The sequence below is a fragment of the Hemicordylus capensis genome, chromosome 1 (assembly GCF_027244095.1).
Source record: "Hemicordylus capensis ecotype Gifberg chromosome 1, rHemCap1.1.pri, whole genome shotgun sequence".
NCBI lineage: Eukaryota > Metazoa > Chordata > Lepidosauria > Squamata > Cordylidae > Hemicordylus > Hemicordylus capensis.
In genome coordinates, this window is record NC_069657.1 from 384,997,374 (window position 1) to 385,019,973 (window position 22,600).

The following is a 22,600-nucleotide window of genomic DNA, read 5'->3' on the forward strand; positions in this document are numbered from 1 at the left end:
AATGAGTGAATGTTCTTTTCATCTGCTAAAATTCTTTCCTCTAGTTTCTACATAAGCACTGGACTCTGCTCGGTGCAATCAGGATCAACATTTCCTTATTTATATATTCTTTTATTATACTGTAACTAAAATTATGTTTCAAACCTGTAGGGGGAAATGTGATGAATCCCAGACACTGTATTTTATCACTAAATGCTTTACAGCAATGCGAAACAAATGAGCATGAATTATATTGTCTCTAATCTTGAGGTGTATACACAGAATCATTTAGCAACAGTGAAGGGTACTGATTTATAGTGGATCGAGTAATCTGATGTCAGGATTCTGTCATGGATTGCCAATTGAAATGCTAAATTGGTTTTGCTCCAGGTTATATTATGCTACCAGGTAGACATGATACAATAAATAAAAATACAAGGAAAAGTTAAATGGTAGAAAGGAGTAAAATGCAAAAAAAAAAAAAAGTATTGGAACTTAATAATTGTCTTTCCATCTCAACTGAAGCTGAGGGTGATTTACAAAAAACAAACAATAAAAGCCATACATGGCAATATGTTTAAAATACTCAATAAAAGCATCATCCTCTGAATAAAATAACAAAGCAGCATCCAAAATAATTATAAAACTTCCAGCAATTTTCAAATGTCTGACTCCACTGGGGAAGATTTTTACCTTTGAGACTTCACATGGGTTATGCTCTGGTGGGCCTCCTTATCAAAGGAATTTCAGAGCTGAAATGGCACAACTGAGAAGGTGCCTTTGCTAATTTTTCTTTGCTTGGCAGATGGAACCTAATGCAGGACTTCGTGTATAGATTATAATATGTGACAGGGCCTTTCTGGATAATATGCTGCTTACAACTTTGCAAGCAACTGCCTGTATCTTTTGATGTGTTTGGACTTTAGATATATTTTTATCCAATCTGATCTTCAAAAAGGAAAGGAATAAACATACAAATAAAAGAATAAACATACTTTCCCCAGAAGCTAACAATCACAGCATGCAACTGAAAAGGCAATAATATGTGCTCTTTGATTATTACGTATCAAATGCTGAGCAGTGGTATTTTGTAGAACCTGCAGTGGTATAATATGGTACATTTGAGACAGGGCAGTCCTACATACAGCACATCATGGTAGTTGTTTTGTGGGTTGACTGGAGCACAAGCGACAGTAATGAAGCTTTTGTCCTCCAAAATGGGACACTGTCAGTATTTTAGAATGAACTGATAAGAAGCACTCCAGGCCATAGCTGTCACCCAATCCTTTGGCTCAAGCTCTAAATCTGTTATTTAAGAGAGAGTGTGAATCCACATAAAGTAAAATTGTGCTGTCAAGTCGGTGTCGACTCCTGGCAGCCACAGAGCCATGTCGTTTTCTTTGGTAGAATACAGGAGGGGTTTACCATTGCCATATCCCATGCAGCATGAGATGATGCCTTTCAGCATCTTCCTATATCGCTGCTGCCCAATATAGGTGTTTCCCATAGTCTAGGAAACACCAGCGGGGATTCGAACCGGCAATCTCTTGCTTGCTAGGCAAATTATTTCCCTGCTGTGCCATTAGATGGCTACATGAATCCACATAGGAGAGGCAAACCCTTCTTCCCTATATCACATGAGCTGCTAACCCGAACTACTTCCCAATTAGCTAGATTCAGTCTCAGTTTAATCATCTTCTGACACATAACACCTACAGGAACTGATCCAGGATAAAAACTACTATTTTTTGGATCAGTTTTAAAAGGAAAAACCACAGTTGAATTCTATGGCACATTTATCGTGCCACACTAAATCTTTCACTGGCTTCATAAAAGAACTGGTAACAGAACAGAAGGGACTCTAGTACAACTCACACACTTAAAACTGTTTTGAGAACATCCAGATAGTTTGGATTGCAACCAGTGCAAAGGAGTGCTCCAAATCCCCATCAAATCCCACTGTTGGCTCAGCAAATACTGGTGACCAGTGATATCAAGAACTGCTGTTCATTTAACAAGGGCACACTGTCCCCTTTCTTTCCAGTCCCACAACACACCCTAAAACCCAACTGAAATGGATGTGGAAAATCTGCCTCATTTAGGGAAGCCTGAATTTGAATTGCAACCAAGTTTGATCAGCTGTGCCCAAACATGGTAAATTTGAGAACAGGTCAGTCATTGCCCAAATCAAGATTCTGATTAAGTTAGGTTTTCCTTGACACAGATGGATAATCATTTGCACAGTGAGCCCTGTAAACAGGGACAGCCTGTTCTAGCACCAGCCAGGATGGATAAGAACATATATGCACACACCTCCCGAAATATTCTGTCTGCTGGAAGACACAGCTATTTAAACTCCTTATTTCATTTGCAAGCTTGGTGCATTAAAAACAAAATTTAGTTTGTTATAAAAAGATTTTTTGAAAGTTACAAGCATTGTGACTTTTAAAAAAGTAGTTCTCAGTTACATTCAATCCTGGTAACATAAATATGAAATTCTGATATCTTTTCTATTGTTGAATTGTCTTAAATTTCCTCCCAGTGTCCTGGTTAATCATACTAATGCTTTCTTTTCTTTTAATGTCAGATTGATTTGAAATTGTTGTTTGTGTAATGGTGAACTACATTTTTTCATACTAAAAGGATAGTAGTGCATATTTGTGGCATTACATAGATATTGATTCAAGACTGAAAAAGCATATTTTTATATATCTGTATTAAATCTTTGGCTTTAGCACACAGAAGATTTAACCCTTGTCAGGTGTCTCAAAGGTCACTAGTTGATCTATGGATTAATCAGTTTAAGAGTGAAACCCAACCAGTGACAGGTAGGGGTGTGTGTGGGTGGCTGGCTGGCTGCAGTAGACTTACAATTTTGCTATAATGCTTTTAGTCGTACCATGAAACTCTGATGTAAAGCTTAGCTATGATCTTTGACTTTTGCTGTACTCATGGGATCCTATGTATGCCTCAGAGTGGAAAGGACCCATGCATTTCTTAACATTTGACACCTGGCTTCACCAGGTTCCTTGTCCACAGTCTTAAACACAGCACTTTTCCAAGGCATTAATAAATGTTAAGCTGTTAAGCTGTATAACCAGTGGGTCATAAAAAACTATTGTGCTTAGTCTTTCTTTCACAGATGGATTATCATCTTGACATGTAATCCTTTTTCACTTTTTGTTGTCTTTTTCACAGCTGTAGTGAACTTGGACAACTCTGTGGTTGACTTGGAGACCCTTCAAGCCCTTTATGAGAATGTGAGTAACAAGACAAAAATATACATATGCTAATTGTGCATTCCTATGAACATGTTTTATTTGCCTGAAACAGGAACAAAAGTAATAATTTTGTGGTTATGGAAGTGTTGCTGTGATAGAACTGTTCCACAGTGCAAATCGAATGGAAAATATCATGCAACTTTAAAAAAAAATGTTACCAGTAAGGATCAGGGACATTGTGTAACCCTTCAAAGAGAGGATATTACAAATTAGTAGGGTAAGACATGTAGTCTAGCATAATGGAAAAACATAGTGGGGAGAAAATTCCTGTGCACTTAAAAGTTGGTCTGAAGATTTATGCTGGATCTGTTTGGTTTATATCTTTGGGCAACTACTGATTTTATTGTGGGATAGCAATTATTCTTAGGATGTAATAAAAATGGTGTTACCACATATTAATTTATGGTGAATTTCAAGGCCAGGGATTCCATTATGTATTTTAAAATGTTGCCTTTCATTAAATCACACCTTTCATGGAAAGAGACTAAAAATTTAAAATAATTGTGTGTGTTTTTAAAAATTGTTTCTGTGTTTACTCCTGCTTATGTATGACTTAATTGCTGTATTTTACATTATGACTCTTCCCCATAGTTGACTGATTTTCATTTTAAATACCAAAACTCTCTGTTCAAAAATGATATTATTTCTGCCTAAACATTAAAGAAAAACCAAGTAAAGCCCAAGTTGCAATGAAAACATAAGCATGCTTTAAAAGGAAGTGTTGAACCAACCTAATTTTTTAAAGGAGTGTGGAAACTAGTAGGAGATCTACAGACAGTTATGTTTTGCAATTATGTTTTACAGACAGTGATAATTTCCAGCTGAAAAGTAAACTCTCTGTATGAACAATGTGCATTACCTGCTTATGTTTTACCCAATTCCAAAGAACTTGAAACTTCTCAAGTACAGTATCTCTGGGGAACACTAGCTGTGTGGAGGCAGTAACATTGAATTCAGTGTACCCCTGGCTACTGCTGCTAGCTTGCAACAATGATGATAAGAAGGGGCATGTCCTGACCACCAAGTTCTAGGTGGCCCCAATGGGAGGTGTTCCCAGCACTGATGGGGCATCTTTAAGAGAAATGGGGCCATCTTAAGCCCCAGTGCCATCTTGGAAGATGAGCACTATGGAGAAAGTGCTGGAAAAGTATATTCTTCGCAGTGCTTTGTGCACACATATCAAAGTGACACTGAGGCTCAACAGGATTCCATTTATCTTAAAGGGGTCCCTCTAGTGCTGGGAAAGCATAGTACTTGTGGAAGTCAGCATGGTGGAAATGGGCTCTCACACTGGATCCTTGCCTGACTTGGCTGCTTCTATCTACCAGGGAGATTGTTGGAGGTGGCCTGGTTAATATCATTAACTCATCGCTGAGGGAGGGTAGGATGCCTCCTTGTTTGAAGGAGGGAATTATTAGACTACTTCTTAAGAAGCCTTCCCAAGGTCCCTCAGTGATGAATAGTAATAGGCCAGTATCCAATCTCCCATGGTTGGGGAAGGTGATTGAGAGGATGGTGGCCGACTAGCTCCAGGCAGTTTTGGAGGAAACCAATTATGTAGACCCATTTCAAATTGGCTTTAGAGCAAGCTATGGGATTAAGTTGGCCTCAGTCTCTCAGGCATATTCCAGATGGTGGAGCTTGGTGATGGTTGCTGTTCAAAATGGGAGCTATTATGTGGAGTCCCTCAGGTCTCCATTCTTTTTAACATCTACATGAAACTGCTGGGTGAGGTCGTCAAGACATTTAGTGCTGGGTGTTATCAGTATGCTGATGACACTCAAATCTATTTCTCCTTATCATCATCATCAGCAGCAGGAAATGGCATTCACTCCCTGAATGCCTGCTACAGGCAGTAATGGGCTGGATGAAGGATAACAAATTGAAGCTGAATCCAAGCAAGACAGAGGTGCTCATTGTGGGGGATCAGAATTTGAGGAATGAGTTAGATCTTCCTGTGCTGGATGAGGTTACACTCCCCAGAAGGAACCTTGGGAGTCCTTTTGGATCCAGACCTCACCCTGGTATCTCAAGTGGAGGCTATGGCCAGAAGCACTTTCCATCAACTTTGGCTGATTTGAGAGCTGTGTCCATTCCTTGAAGAGAATGATCTCAAAACAGTGGTGCATCAGCTGGTAACCTAGAACAGTTGCACTGGCTGTCAGTATGTTTCTGGGCAAAATACAAAGTGCTGGTTATTGCCGTTAAAGCCATGAACGGCTTGGGTCTGGGCTACCTTAGAGAGTGCCTTCTTCTGTATGATCCCCATTGCATGCTGTGGTCATCTGGAGAGATCTGTCTTTAGTTACCACCAGTATGTCTGGTGGTGACTCAGAGCCGGGGCTTCTCTGTAGCTGCTCCTGGCCTGTGGAATGTCCTCCCAGCAGATATCTGTAATTTAGGCTCATTGTTGGCCTTTAAGAGAGCCCTAAAAACTTACTTATTTGGCCTGTCTTTCCAAGATCTTTAAATTGTTTTAAAGTATTTTAATTGGTTTCAAATGGTTCTGAATTGTTTTAAAATTGTTTTTATATTGTTTTAAGCAATGTGTTTTAAATGGTGTTTGTTTTTATGTTTTTAAACTTGTTGTACATCGCCCAAAGCCTTTGGATTGAGCAGTCTAGAAATTTAATAAATAAATAAATAATATTAATTAAAAAAATAACCACCTCCTCCATGTAAACAGAGCCTGGAAAAGAGGTTCTATGAGAACTCCACATCTTATATACTTCAGTTGCTGGCTATCATAGATGAGCCAAGAACAAAGTAAAAGGGAATGAGCAGCTGGGGTGCAATAGCAAGTTGCCCAACTTTCATTACTGGTCACACTGTGTACTGTTACCAACATCCACAACTGTGTACTATTACCAACATCCACATAGATGTTGGTGTTGTATTCTATTTAGTAATCTTTTCTATTTTGTTGTTGAGAAGTTTGTCTTAGTGGGGACCCTTTGAGTGTGTGGAGGGTGGAGTCAGAAGGGAAAAGGGAGGGAAAGGATAAAGATAAAATTTATTTTATTTATTTAAAATATTTATTCCCCACCTCTCCAGTACACTACTGGTCAGGATGTCTCACAACAATAAAATAGATAACGTTTTACAATAAAAGTAATAAAATTAACCAAATTAAGTAAATATAAGTTAAAAGTCAGGTTAAAAACCACAATCAGTATTAAGTTTCAAATTAGAAGTTCTTTTAAAAGCTAAAAGGGAGGGCATTCTTCAGGGAGGGCATTCCAAAGCTGAGGGGCCACAACCAAAAAGGTCCTGTCTCTAGTCCCCACCAACCAGATCTGTTAGTGGTGGGGCCATGAGGAGGCCCTGAGATGATGAATGGAGGGCCCTGAGATGATGAAAAAAGTTCAAATGGGTGAATGTGATCCAACAGATACCCTGGGCCCAAGCCGTGAAGAGCTTTAAATGTCAAGACCAACACCTTGAATCTAGCCTGGAAGTGGACCGGTAACCAATGAAGCTGCACCAGGATGGGTGTGATACTCATGAAGCGACTTGCGCCCATGAGTAACCTTGCAGCAGCATTCTGGCCCAACTGAAGCTTCTGAACAGTCTTCAGGTGCAGCCCCATGTAGAGCGCATTGCAGTAGTCCAATCTAGATGTTACCAATGCATGAGTGACTGAAGTTAGGTCCGATGTCCAACAAATGGAGTTGTTTCTAAATAAGTTAAATCAACATGAGATTTCTTTGGGTCTATGAGGGAAACAGCTATAAAACAGCTGGTAAGTTAACTGGTTTATTGACCAAGTACTGTGCAGGCTTGAGCCACAGTTCTCCTAGGCCAGTAAAAGAGAAAGAGAGAATCTGGAGGCTGGGTAATGATTAAGGCAACAATCACAGTGTACTGTACAGATAATTCCACATACCTGAACACAACACAAAGGGGAAAGGATCCGTTGCTTGTATTTTTGAGTGTGTATATAGTGCATAATAAAGTGCATAATAAAGAGAAGCCTTTGCCCAGACCTCTGTTGTAGTTCACATGCCTATGAACTGGACAATTTGTCTTTGTCTCCACTTGCATGGGAGTAAATCAGTGGATGGGACCAAGGCTGATAGCCCTCCTCTTTACCCTGTAAAAAGTGGTTGCTGATGAAAAAATGAATTAACAAAATTCCCAGTGCCAAATATTACACAACTGGGCTGCAATTCGTACTTTTAAAACCATTGGGCTAGATGATGATACTAGTAGGTAAATGGACAGCTGTTTAAACATCATCATCATTAATAATAATAATCAATATTTGCACAATATAAGTGGAAAATCAGACATCACCAAGACCTGGCAATGGCTTAAGAATGGCAACTTGAAGAAAGAAACTGAGGGTTTAATACTGGCTGCACAAGAACAGGCACTAAGAACAAATGGAATAAGAGCAAAAGTCGAAAAATCCACCACAAACAGCAAGTGCCACCTTTGTAAAGAAGCAGATGAAACCGTGGACCACCTAATCAACTGTTGTAGAAAGATCGCACAGACTGACTACAAACAAAGGCATGACAAAGTAGCAGGGATGATACACTGGAACATCTGCAAAAAATACAAGCTACCTGTAGCCAAAGATTGGTGGGACCATAAAATTGAAAAAGTTGAAGAAAATGAAGATGTAAAAATATTATGGGACTTCCGACTACAAACAGACAAACATCTGCCACACAATACACCAGATATAACTGTAGTCGAGAAGAAAGAAAAACAAGTCAAAATAATCGACAAAGCAATACCAGGGGATAGCAGAATAGAAGAAAAAGAAATAGAAAAAATAACAAAATACAAAGATCTACAAACTGAAATGGAAAGGCTGTGGCAGAAAAAGACCAAAATAATTCCAGTGGTAATTGGCGCCCTGGGTGCAGTTCCAAAAGACCTTGAAGAGCACCTCAATACCATAGGGGCCACAGAAATCACCATCAGCCAATTACAAAAAGCAGCTTACTGGGAACAGCCTATGTTCTGCGACGATATCTATAACAAATGACAATAAAATTCAGCCATCCCAGGTCCTTGGGAAGGACTCGATGTCTGAATAAAACAAACCAGTCAATAACACCTGTCTGACTGTGTAAACAAGCAATAATAATAATAAATATTAATAATAATTCAATTTATATACTGCCCTTCCAAAAATGGCTCAGGGCGGTTTAAATTAAAAAACACACACAAATAAAATCAATTAACAATTAAAAACAAAACTATAAAAACAACATAAACCTAATTAACAATTAAAACATTTAAACAGTTAAAAGCCCTGGAGAACCAGGCTGAACATTTACAGCAATTAAAAACAATTTACACCAAATTAAAAACCCTGGAAGGCCAGGCCAAACCGATAGGTTTTAAGGCTCTCCTGAAGGCCAGCAATGAATTCTGGTTACGGATTTCTGCCAGGAATGCATTCCACAGCCCTGGGGCAGCTATAGAGAAGGCCTGCCTCTGAGTTGCCACCAGACGAACCGGCGGTAACTGGAGGCGGAATTCCTCAGATTATTTTAATGTGCAGTGGGGATCATGTAGAAGAAAGCACTCTCTAAGATAACTCAGACCTAAACTGTTCATGGTGTTAAAGGTAATAACCAGCATTTTGTATTTTGCCCAGAAACGTATCGGTAGCCAGTGTAGCTGTTTCAAAACAGGCATAATATGGTCTCTCCGGGTTGCCCCAGAGACCAATCTGGGTGCTGCATTTTGAACTAATTGAAGTTGCTGAACTACGTTCAAAGGCAGCCCCATGTAGAGCACATTGCAATAGTCAAGCCTGGAGGTTACCAGCTGATGCACCACTGTTTTGAGGTCATCCTCTTCAAGGAATGGGTGCAGCTGTCGAATCAGCCAGAGCTGATAGAAAGCACTCCTGGCCATGGCCTCTGCCTGAGATACCAGGGTGAGGCCTGGGTCAAGGAGTACCCCCAAGCTGCGCACCTGCTCCTTCCAGGGGAGTGTAACCCCATCCAGCATAGGAAGATCTAACTCATCCCTCAGATTCTGAGCCCCCACAATGAGCACCTCCATCTTGCTTGGATTCAGTTTCAATTTGTTATCTCTTATCCAGCCCATTACTGCCCATAGGCAGGCATTTAGAGAATAAGTGTCATTTCCTGATGATGAAGATGAAAAGGAGAAATAGATTTGGGTGTCATCAGCATACTGATAACACTTAGCACCAAATCTCCTGATGAACTTACCCAGTGGTTTCATGTAGATATTAAAAAGCATTGGTGACAGAATGGAGCCCTGGGGGACTCCATATAACAGCTCCTGTTTTGAGGAGCAGCTGTCACCAAGCTCCACCATCTGGAATCTACCTGAGAGATAGGAGCGGAACCACAGCAAAGCAGTGTCCCCTATCCCCAACTCCCCCAGGCGATCAAGAAGGATACCATGGTCGATGGTATCAAACGCTGCCGAGAGATCCAAAAGAACACACAGAGTCATACTCCCTCTGTCAATTCCTTTATAAAGGTCATCCATCAGGCTGACCAAGGCCACCTCAACCCCATAGCTAGCAATAAAGCCAATTTGAAATGGGTCTACATTATCAGTTTCCTCTAAAACTGCCTGGAGCTGGTCAGCCACCACCCTCAATTACCTTGTCCAACCATGGGAGATTGGCCTGTAACGATACAGTACATCGCTAAGGGGTCCAGGGAAGGCTTCTTAAAAAGTGGTCTAACCACTGCCTCCTTTGGACAAGGAGGCACCCTACCCTCCCTCTGCAAAGTATTTTTGATATTAACCAGGCCACCTCCAACAATATCCTTGCAAGACTTTTTGGAATCCTGCTGGATCCAGCAGCTTTTTTGGATGGACCATCCTAATAGGTCTACCACACCTGCTGGGGTGGATTGTGGCTGTGAACCAACCTTAACCTGGTAGTGGTCCATCCATGACAATGGGGAAACTAATGGATCTCCCACCCACAGAACACCCCCCTGATCAGAACAAAAGACCAAATCGACTGCGAGGCCGGCAACATGAGTTGGTTCAGAAACTAATTGGGACAGGCCCATAGTTGTCATGGCTACTATGAACTCCTGAGCTGCACCAGACAAGCCAGCCCCAAAGTGGATGTTGAAGTCCCCCAGCACCAAAGGTATGGGTGACTCCAACACCAACTCTGAGACCTGTTCCGTCAGCTCAGTTTGGGAGTCAGTTGGGCAGCGGGGTGGATGGTACAGCGGGGTGGATGGTACACCCAATCTATCCCTAGTTCCCAGCCTCAAAAATATGCACTCAATATAAGGCAACTGTCTCACAGGGAGATGGTATTCTTATGGACCAAAGCCACTCACCACTCCCACTTCCCCTAGCCTGCTCCACAACAGAGTAGCTTGGTGGGAGAAACTGAGCCCACACTGGACCACTCACCTCCCCCAACCAGGTCTCAATTATACATGCCAGATCAGCTCCCTCATCCACGATCAAATCATTGTCATAAAACTGTTAGCTCGGCTAACCCAACAGGATTTACAACCCCTTCAGCACTCCCCCTGTATGTTAACAGAAAGTAGCAGCGAAGCTGCACAAAGGAAAATAAAAGGCTCACAAAGAAAATAGTAAATGAATCAAATCCCCTGAACTGAACTAGGTACCCCCCTCTAACAATAACTGAGTAATAACTGAAAAGAAAACACAGGGAAAGAAATGAAAAGAATGAAGGACACCAAAACAAGAAATTAACGGAACAAAGCAGGAAAGCACAAAAAAGGGCAAACTGGAACTCGGAAAAGTTGGGAATTCAAAATAGCACACGGTCTGTGGTCAGCAAAAGTTGCTAACAGCATCTGAGCAATTCACAGACTGCTAAATATATATGGCTCAAGGGAACCAGCAGCCAATCAGGCTTCCCTGAGTCAGCACTTCTGCTTCCTCTCTTGTGATCTCCTGCCCCTGCATGACTCCCACTGAGCTTTCCTCTTGAGACTTCTTCTCAAGACAGGTGAAATCCCAGTCTCCTCCTCATCAGGATTCATGTCTGGCAGCTGTTCCAAATCCTCAGCTTCAGAGTCTGGTCTCCCTGCCAAATCCTGTTGCTGTTCCTCTGAGCTCTCACTAGCAGGCGAATCCTCCTGTTCCTGCTCTGACTCTTCTGAGTCAGAAGTCTGAGCCATGATGATCATGGACAATTTCAATCTTCTTCTGAACTGAACTGACATTGCAGAGGAGCAAGGCCAAACTCTGTGGCTAGTTGGAGCTGCTCCCAAAGACCTGAGAGTTGACAGAGCAGTTGGAAGTGGAAACAGTTACTAAATTACTGATTTCCCTTCCCCTGTAACAGCCAGCTGCTCTGCCAGCACCAAATCTTCTGTTCCCCACCACTACAATAATAGCTGCACGAAAACTGCCAAATGCACCACCCACACCATCCCATTCAAGAGAGCCCAAACACATCTCTGCAAAAAGGCCAGGCACAACCCAACCCCCCAGCCCCAGGTCCCACCCTTGAAGGCCCAGCCCCCAAATCCAGCCCCCTGTAGGCAGCTGGCTTTGGCGGCCACCTACAGACAGACAGACGGCCATGCTTCCTTGCTTTTAAGCCTGCAAGCCCCAAGAAGCTGCTCCTCCCACAAGCACCTCCCAGCCAAGCAACAGATATTACAGTCAAACAATCTGGGAGGGAGCCAGCCAGCTGGAACTAGATGGCAAAAAAGCAGACAAGCAGGCTGCTCCTCATCTGGGCTGGAGTTTCCAAAAAAAGGCAGCGGGGCCAGATGATAACGTCCCGGCAAAGCAGATAGAATGGCCTTGCACCCCTGTTACCTTCCCCAAGGTAACTCAGTGAATGACCTTGTACTCAATGAGTGCTCATTAATGACTTCACATCACCCTGAAGAAAGGTACTGAGTGGAGTGCTACAGGATTCTTTCATAGCACAGAAATTTATTAACATTTTAATAAATGACTTGGAGAAGGGGGTAGAGAGGGTGCTTATTCAGTTTGTAGTTGGCATGGAGCAGGAAGTAGCAAAACCAAAATGATTAAGTTTAACAGAGATCAATTTACAGTTCTGAATTTAGGTAGGAAAAGCAAATACACAAGTATAGGATGAGACAGGACTGACTTGGCAGCAGGATCCATCTCCGTGGACCACAAGTTAAACATGTCAGCAGTATGATGCAACTGCTTAAAAAGCAATGCAGTATTTGGCTATATTAGCAGAGGCATTGTGTCCAGATCCATTGGAGTAGCTAGGAGAGGGTGGGCCTGTTTTCTCTTCTCCTCCCTGGCAGTAGATTGCACACACTGCCCCTGCCCACCTGCAGCCCTATCCATAGCAACACACACAAGTCGCATGCACCACTGCTACCTCTGCCACCACCTGGGCAGTCTCCCATGTGGTGGGAAGTGTGTCAACTGCTCACCACCAGTGCTGCTGTTTACTGCTTGCCACCCACTCTGCCTCCCACAGGATCCTGGGTGTTAATGATACTGCTCTGGAGTGTTGACAAACCACCCCCAGCTTGGGCTTGTGTGGCGATTTGGCAAATGTAGAGTGAACAGTTCATTACAGAATAAATTTATATATTTCTTTAACACAATGAGCATGTTTCTCATTCTTCATACCAACCATTAATGCATCCATTAGAGGGATGTGCCTGCTGCAGTCTTATCTGCTCTTCCTGTGAAGGTGATTAGCTTAGAAGACTAATCCCTTGTACCAACACTGGGATGGGTTTTGGCTACTCCTTTTAGAGAAATAGCTTCTCTTTAACTAAGGTCTACTCAGCAATCTCCTCCTGCTACAGTACATGACTTATTCTTGGGAGTTAGCCTATGTAGGCAAATTGTGAGACCATGATCCCATGAGTCAAAATGGAGACTACAAGCCTGTAGTTCCAAATCACATGAAGAGGTGCGGCTGTGAGACCTCAAACAGGCTGTTCTCTTAACACAAGTCATGGTAAGTAAGAAATCCTCAAACGGGAGATTCGACTCGGCCTGGAACTGGCTGCAAATGAAGGCTGCACATGCGCAGTCCTCCATTTGCAGCCAGTTCTGAGCGGGGCAGAAGGAGAAAGCTCCAGTTTGGGGCTTTCTGCTTCCCACCACCTGGGAACCTGAGGAGCCAGTGGGAGGCAGAGCAAGTGTCAAGAGGCAGTGGTGGCAGCAAGCAGGTGGCAGGTAAGTGGGCAGTGAGTGGGTGGCAGCAGCAGCAGGAGTGGCCAGTTGGCAAGCGGGGGAGGGAGGGAGGAGGCAAGAGGTGGCTCTCAGTTGCTGGGTGCAAGAGGTGGCTCTCAGTTGCATGACTTTTGAACACATCCACCCAATTATAGTGGAGCTCCACTCCTGACCGGACCATGAGAGGTAATAGTTCCACTCTATTCAGCACTAGGGATGTGTGAACCAGCTCTACTATGAGCCGGTTCGACGCTGAACTAGGCCAGGCCCAATTCAGCTTGAGGTTGAGCCAAGCCTCCCTGCCCCATACTAGCTGGGGGCCGGTTTGGTGGCTCTGTGCAGAAATATTTTTAACTTATCCCTTCCAGCAGACTCGGGGGTGCTGCTGCTGCCACAGGGGGGTCTCCAGCAGTTTCCTCTTCCCCCCCCTCCGGCCTCCCCCCCCGTCTCAAAAGGGCTGTATTGGCACATTTTGGGGGCTTATTGACCCTTTCTAGACCACCTTAAGTGGCACAGCAGGGAAATGCTTGACTAACAAGCAGAAGGTTGCTTTGGAAACACCTATATTGGGCAATAACGATATAGGAAGATGCTGAAAGAAGGGAATGTGTGGGAAGAGGCAATGGTAAACGCCTCCTGTATTCTACCAAAGAAAACCATAGGGCTCTGTGGGTGCCAGGAGTTGAAATCAACTTGATGGCACACTTTACCTTTACCTTTTGGCCCTTTCTGCACTGGTGGTGGCCATACTGGAGGTCGCCACATGTGCACTGGCCATTTGCATGGCCAGATAGCCCAGCCACACAAATGGCTAGTGTGCATGCGTGACGGCTTCCAAAATGGCCACTGCCAGTGCTGAAGTGGCTGAAATGGCCCCAAAATGGGTCAAAACGGCCCTTTTGAGACTGGGGGAGGGTGGTGGGGGCAGGGGAACCACCAGAGATGATCTCAATGGCAGCACCCCCAGGCCACTGGAGATGGTACTTTTGTTTTGTTAATTTCAAATTCCCCACCCCAACCCCAGGCCATGCCCAAACCAGTATGGACTTGATCTGGACCAGGGCCCAGCTTGACATGCACAGAATTGGACTGGTTCCAGTTTGGCATGATCCAATTCTACTTGAGCCAAACCAGGTTTTCCGGTTCTGTGCACACCCCTATTCAGCCCTCACTTGGAAAACTGTTTCCAGTTCTGATAACTGAACTGCACTTTAAGAAAGACATTGATAAAGTAAGTAAGTGTGTGTGTGTGTGTGTGTGTGTGTGTGTGTGTGTAGAACCAGTCTTGTAATAGCGAACATGAATTGTCTCCTTTGCTAAGTAGAGTTGCTTTGACCTTTTTTTGAATGTGTGACTACATGTGAGCTACATGGGTGACTACTGTCTGCTATAAGATATTCACCTTGGGGAATGGAACCATGGCTCAGTGGTAGAGCTTCTGCTTGCATGCAGAAGATTCCAGGTACAAGCCCTGGCATCTCCACGTTGGGCTGAAGAAAGACCTCTGTCTGAAACTCTGGAGAACCACTGCCAGTCAGTGTAGACAATTCTGAGCTAGATGGACCAATGATATAAGGTTCAGAGAATAGCAAAAGAGGTTCAAACAGAGAGGTTCAGAGAAGAGCAACAAAGGTGGTGAGGGGTCTGGAAACCAAGTCTTGTGGGCATGGTTAAAGGAGATGGGGCCCCAAGCAGCCCCAGAACAGCATTCCTCCAGTGGCTGCTGCTGGTATCTGTCTTGTTTCTTTTTAGATTTTGAGCTGTTTGAAGATAGGGATCCATCTTTTTACTTCTCTATGTAAACTGTCTAAGGAAGTCAGGCAGTTCTATTTAGCAAATTTATTAGTTAATTAGTTAATTAATTAATTAATATTTGTAGAAGTAGTAGTCTTGAGAAGACTAAGGGGAGATATGTTAGCCATTTTCAATATCTGAAAGCCTATCACATAAAAGAAGAGATGAACTTGTTCTCTGTTACTCCTGGGAGCAGGACTAGAACCAATGGTTTGAAATTAGAAGTAAACAAATTTAGGCTAGGTTTTAGGAGGAATTTTTTAACTATAAGAGCTCCTTGACTTTGCAATAACCTGCCTCAGATTGTGGTGGGCTCTCTTTCACAAGATAGCCATCCATCAGAGATGATGTAACAGATTCCTGCGCTGAGTAGAAGATTTGGTGGTTGTGCAGCTGCTACCTTAGTTCAAAAAGTGAGCACAGATGAAACTCACAGCTGTTGCCACCTCACCCTGCACTTCGTGGTATACGCATGATGGCTTAAATATCGCTTCCCATAGCTTCTTCTATGAAAAGTGTTAAAACTTTGGGTCTGGAATATTTGTGATTAGGGATGTGCACGAATTGATTTTTTTCTTTCAATTTGTACCCGAATCGAATCAACCCTGATTTGTTTGGGGTCCAAATCTGCCTCCCCCGAATCACTCCAGATTCTATTTGTACCTGACTTTTCCTAATCTGAATCCAAATCAATTTGGGGCAAAAATAAGGGGTCCTAGGGGCAAAAGAGTGGGGTGGGTGGTAGGGCCCAATGGGTGGAAGCTACCACCCAAATTTCAAAGAAATTTCAAATTGACCAGATTCGGATACAAATCGTGTTGTACCTGAATCGTTTTGCACATCCCTATTCATGGTCCCCTTTTGTATGGAAACCTCAGGTTCCCATACAAAGCAGTGTGTGTGTGTGTGTGTGTGTGTGTGTGTGTGTGTGTGTGTGTGTGTGTGAGTGAGAGAGAGAGAGAGAGTGAAAGAGGGAGGGGCTGCCCAGAAATTCCCTATTTCCCTGCTACATACTTAAAAATGCTTTATTAACTTACATGACCTCTTCTGTTACTGTTCATACACTGCATTAATTGTCAGATCTGATTTTTTAATTTTATTTTTTTGCTACACATTGCGGTGCTAGTTCTGAGACATTCTATTTGATGTCTGAAACATATGGGAGAATTTGTTTTATGATCTTTCTTCAAAATGTAATCACTTTTTTCTGATTACATATGTTTGGCATGGTGCTTTCCCTTCGAGATGTGAAAGAAGTTTGGGCAGACTCCAAGTCTAAACACACCCTAATTTCAAAAGCCACAATCCTGAAGGCTCAATTCCTGTTTACTGAGGAATTAAAGTCTTGTTAAACTGCATAGTTACTAAATACATCTTAGTCATTTTTTGTGTATCAGGAAAAACCCATATAGTTTATTTAAGAGTATTGTTCTATATTGTATTAGGATAGTGAAGATTTGATTGGCATAAGTAAATCACTCTTTAATTCCTTTGTTTATATAACTTTTCTGTATAGTTATTAGAAGCAATTCTAGTAACATTTAAAGAGAGGAGATCTAATAATTGCTTTTCCTGTAGTCCTTGCAATATCTGTTCATTTATTTTGCTTTATAAACAGATGTATTTTTAAAAGTATGTACGTAAATGCTATAGACAAAATAACACTTTGATTAAGTACCACAAATAGCTAGGTGATCATTTTAATATTGGTTGAAGACTTTATTTAAGAACATGGAAATATGCTGTTGCTTAACTAAGATTTCAGTCCAAACAATCCATGGTTTACTTCCAGATAAAAACAGATAAAGGTGGGCTGTAAACAGTAATCATATAATGCAACTTACATCTTTATCGTTCTGTAAATTAATGTGGAACACAGTATTTAAAATCTATAACAAAAATTCAAGTATTATAGGTATCACAACTGCTCCCTAATCTACTCACTCTCATTTTTCACTTCCTGTTGTTTTTGCATCATAGGGCATTGTGGGTTTTGTGTCGTGTTTTTTTAAGTGGGATTGTGAAATCACATACAAGGAGTCAAGCATACATGGCACTAGAAGCACCATTTTTAACATTAAAATAGCAGCCATGAAGGTGGTGATCGTGGAAAGGGAGTATTTAATACTTTCACCACAGGCTTGAGCACAAACACACAAACACACACACACACACACACACACACACACACACACACACACACACACCCCTGTTTTTTTTAGCATCCAAGGGAAGCTCCCATTGATGTCTATAGATGCTTCTTCCTCAAAGTAATAGCAGTAGGGGAAGGGGGAGGTCAAATTTTATCAGGATTGTAGCAGGGTTAAATACCCTCTCCGTGCACATCAGAGTATCAATTCTGATCAGAGACCCCAGGAGCTATTTTAATGTGTGAGTATTTTTAAAAAAGAAATAAGCTCTAATTATGGGACCTAGCATTGGATGTCATTTAACTAAAGTTCACTCTCTAGGTAAGAGGAAATATAATTTGCCAAAATGATTTAAAGTTCTTGTTTGTAATAAGCTTTTGAAAACTCGCACAATGTAGAAAATCAAGCAACTAAAAATGTATTTAGAATGTTCATGCTTTCCAGGGAAGAGCCTGTGGCACAACCTTTTTTATTGTCGCTGTTGTGAAATGTATGGTTAATTACAGCTCTTGGAACAGGGAACCTTCATGTTTAGAGGCAATAAATCTCCAAGGAGCAGATGCTGAGGACAAACATGTTCTACCTATAAGGTTCCCAGAGGTATATGGATGATCATTGCTCGAAACAGAATGCTGATTCTGGACTGCATAGACCTCTCATCTGTTCCAACAATGCAATTCTTGAACTCCTGATATCCCTATTTTTGTCTTTTATATTTCTTATTCGTCTTGGTTTAATTGGTTAAGTGCCGTCAAGTCAGTGTCGACTCTTAGCAACCACATAGATAGATTCTCTCCAGGATGATCTGTCTTCAACTTGGACTTTAAGGTCTCTCAGTGGTGCATTCATTGTTGTCGTAATCGAATCCATCCACATTCCGGCTGATCATCCTTTTCTTCTCTTTTCTTCAACTTTCCCCACCATTATGGACTTCTCAAGGGAGCTGGATCTTCGCATAACATGACTTCACATAATTTGTCATTATGGTCTTCACATAATGATAGTTTGAGCCTGGTCATTTGTGCCTCAAGTGAATATTCTGGATTGATTTGTTCTATGATCTATATGTTTGTTTTCCTGGCTGTCCATGGTATCCTCAAAAGTCTTCTCCAGCAACAAAGTTCAAAAGTGTCAATGCTTTTTCTATCTTGATGCTTCAAAGTCCAACTTTCACATCCATAGAGTGTCACAGGAAAAACTATTTTCGAATGATTCTAATCTTTGTAGGTGTAGACACGTCACAGCATCTAAATATCCTTTCCAAGGCCTTCATTGCAACCCTACCAAGTGCTAGTCTCTTCTAAAAGCTTTCTAAAATTCCCTATTAAGTTCCTTCCTGCAGCCTTTATCTTTCTTGACTTTGGCTTCTCTCCTCTTCTTGGCAATTTCCACCATCTATACCGATATCCATTTTGCTTTCATGTTTCTTGGTCTTTGGCAGTCTCTTTTCACATTTGTCCTTAACAACTTCTTTGATTTCATTCCACTCAGTTTAATTACATACTGTGTAATGTAGCATATGTATAGTGTTTAGGGATGTGCAAAAAACTGGTTTGCCTGGTTTGGTTCAGATTTGAACTGGGCTTGAATTGGGGTGGGGAGGTTCTGTTTTGCTCGAACCCCACTTTGGTTCATTTTTAGTTTGAACATGTTTTGAACTGGTTTGAACCTCCAAAACTGGGTTGGGTGGTAGGCACCAATGGGTGCCAACTACCACCCAAACCCCAAAGCAATTGGACACTCCTTTGGTAATTAATGATTTTCTGAAGATTTTTTCAATTTTTGTATTCCTCCCATAGGGAATAATGGGGATTTGAGGATGCCCCATTACCCACCTTTCAGGGTTCCAGGACACCCCAAAGTGGGTCTGGGGGTACAGCAGGGCCGGCATCCACCCCCCCAGATACTGCCAAGTTGTTAGGATTTATTGTTGATTAATCAATAATTTTTAAAGAATTGATTTTTGGCTCCATTGGAAACCATTGCCTGAGCCTTAATTAACTGGGTCAGTAGGTGAAAGGTCTATCAATACTTTCCTATGGAGCCCAAAATTAATTCTTTAAAAATTCATAAATAAATAATAATTCCTATCAACTTGGGGGTGCCTTGTGGGGGGTGGAGGCCGACCCTGCCATTCCCGCAGACCTACTTTTGGGTGCCCTGGCACCCCACAACAGGAGAGGATGGAGATGCCTCAAATCCCTATTATTCCCTATGGGAAATTAAAAAATACTTTAAAAATTCAATAAAAATCATAGGAGTGTCCGATTGCCTTTGGGTTTGGTGAGTGGTAGGCACCCCATGTTTGTGCGCCTAGCATGCCACCCACCCACACCCACAGTGACACAACTAAGAAGCCAGCCAACTGGAACCAAAAAACAACCACAGAAAGAACTGCAAAGCCAAGGGGACCAAACCAAACACCACAACAGCACAGACTAGCTACACAACAACAGCCACAAACCAACAAGACCTACAGTAACTGGACGGCGCAAGGCAGTAAAATGAACCTGGCACGTAAACTGCAAAGAATTTAGGGGCAAGGCAAAAACAACACACCAACATCCTGCTGCTGAAGGAGAACTTAAAGTAACACGCACCTAGTTCTGCTGCTCTTCTCTTCATGTGTGCACTGCAATGCATGCCTTTTGCCTCTGGGAAAGAAATGCCTCAGACTGTGTCTGGTCCACCACATCTTTGCTCTAGGACACACAGCCCCAGGCATGTGGTGGCACCAGCACAGCAGTGTGCATGCATGTTTGTGTTTGGTGTATGCGTGCTGCTAGCTAGAAGAGGGAAAAGAGAGGGGGCAGGGGAGCGGGAGGGGGCTCAGAAACAATTAAAGGGAGAGGAAGGTCCAGCTCAGAGTGGGTCAGAGGTAGGGATGTGCACGATGATCTTCGGCGCCGGCGGGGGTAGAGCTTTAAGGGCAGGGGAGGGTGTACTCACCCCTCCCGCCGCATTTCCCCTGCCGGTGCGCTGTCAGTTTTAAGCCCCTCGGGGCAGCAGCGTTCCTCCCTGCCGCCCCATTTCTGCCCTCGGCCGGAAGTGGCCGGAAGTCGCGAGTGCGCCGGCGGGGGAAATGCGGCGGAAGGGGTGAGTACACCCTCCCCCGCCAGCGCCGAAGCGGCCCCTAGCCCAAAACATTTCGGAGGCCTTTACAATGGCCTCCGAAACGTTTCGGGCACATGCCTAGTCAGAGGCTGCACACACACTACATGCTTTGACAGGAGACCACTTTCTCATCATAGCGCTGGACCAGTGCATGTGTGTCTGGTGTGTGCGTGCATGTGTGTCAGCAGAACCAAACGAGAAGGAAGAGAGGGGGGCTCAGAAAAAATTAAAGGGATAGGGAAGTCCGGCTCAGAGGTGGGTCAGTGGAGGCCACACACAACATCGTGTGGCAGGAGACCACATACTCATCATGGCCGGTCCATGTGTGTCTGGTGTGTGTGTGTGTGTGTGTGTGTGTATGCGTGTGTGTCAGCAGAACCAAATGAGAAGGAAGAGAGGAGGGAGGGGCGGCATTGGTATACAAATATGTTAAATAAATACATAAATAGATAAATACATAAATATTTACAGACATACTTCTGGGCACAGTCCCAGTGCCCTCCCCCCTAGCAGCAGAACCCGACATGTTTATATAAATAAAAAATCAAGCTTTTCAAAGATTCATCATTTGAACAATCAACATGTTTATAAATTCATCTTTTCAACAATCAAATCAAGATTTTTTGTAATTATCTTTTTAAAAATCAAGTTTTTTATAAATTATATTTTTTTAAATCAAGTTTTTTTGGAATTTACATATTTACAACACATGTAGAGTGCTGCTTGTGCCTAGTAATAGTATATGTGTGTGTATGCCCACAACCCCCCGAATGCTGTGGTCAGGTGGAACCAGGGGCTTGTTCAGCATTGGGTTATGCCAGTGGGTGGGGTGTATCAGTTTCCAAGTCACAGCACTAGTAGTGGGCACGCTGCGACTTGGTTAGCACAGCTGTCACGTCAGCAGTAGGTGGAAGGGGGGTAGGGATGAGCAGAGGCTGCTGCCAGGCAGGTGACCAACACCATGGCTCAACCATGGGCCAATCACTCGCCCAGCTCAACCTCCAGCTTGGGGTAGCCCAGCAGGGGGAGGTTGACCTTCAGGAAGACCAACTGCTTGACCACACCAGGGTCCAACTGGGACCTAGCAGGTGTTACCACAACATCAGCATGTGAAAACACCCGCTTGCACTGGACACTGGTTGGCAGACAGGAGAGGAGGCACGCAGCAACCACTGCCAGGTCTGGCCAGACTTGGCGGCAGGTCGCCCAGAACTGTGTGCAGTCCATCTCTGGGTCTTCCTCCACAGGCTCCTCCAAGGACTGGGTAACGCATTGCTCAGCACTGGTGGGCCTGGTAGGCTGAGCTTCCCACACACCAGGCAAGGTACGAAGGCACACGCTCTGAAACCACTGGGCTGATTTAGTGGGAGGAAGTGCCTGCTGCATTGGCGCCGCTACCTGGGATGCCACGCCGCTGGACTGGGAAGAGGAAAGGGAAGGGGTAGCTGACGCCTGGCCGCCCACACTGCTGCTGGGTATGAGCCACTCAGGGGGATGCACACCCGCACCACCCTCCTGGTCTCTCTTGGTCCTAATGACCTTCTCCCTAACTCTCTGGACCAGAAGGTCCCTCCACTGGGCAAGTCAGCAGCACACACAACATTGCCCTTGATGGTCAGGTCACAGAGACGAGCAAGGACATACTCCTCCCTGACACCCAACACACCGACAAGCTGGTTGGCCACCCCAGTCTTCACCCTTCCAGCCAGAGCACGCCCCTCTGGCATGGTCAGTTTAGTCTGGAGTTCGCCCATCATCTTCTCTAGGCCGAGAGCTGTGGGCAGGGCCTGGCTCAGAGGAGTTGAGTGGTATCGGCACACAAGCTCTTCATGGCAAAAAGGAAGGGCTCAAGTGTTGACACCATCTTGGACATGAGCTTCCACTCAGCATTAGAGAGGTTGCACACACCCAAGGACTCATTCCTAGCCAGGTCACCAAGGGCTCTCTCCTGCTCCAGCAGGCGCTGAAACAAGAGAAAGGTGGAGTTCCACCGCATCTCTACATGAGATGGGGTGGAAGGCCGAGGTCATGTTGCCTCTCACAAAGCAGGTGCCTGGACTTCTCACTGTGGTGGAAGTGGGCTGCCATCTTGTAAGATGTCTCAACAAGTATGGCTGTGGCAGCAACAGCGGCCGGCAGGGAGTG

General features: G+C 43.6%; 1 protein-coding gene across 2 annotated transcripts in view; it reads left to right on the forward strand.

Moving 5' to 3' along the window:
• Positions 1-22,600, forward strand: part of FMN2 (formin 2) — a 293,915-nt gene that overhangs the window by 162,491 nt on the left and 108,824 nt on the right. For both annotated transcript variants that reach the window (XM_053300841.1, XM_053300851.1), the window contains one exon: positions 3,178-3,239. In XM_053300841.1, coding sequence (XP_053156816.1) covers positions 3,178-3,239 — 62 coding nt within the window. The remainder of the gene's footprint in view (positions 1-3,177; positions 3,240-22,600) is intronic.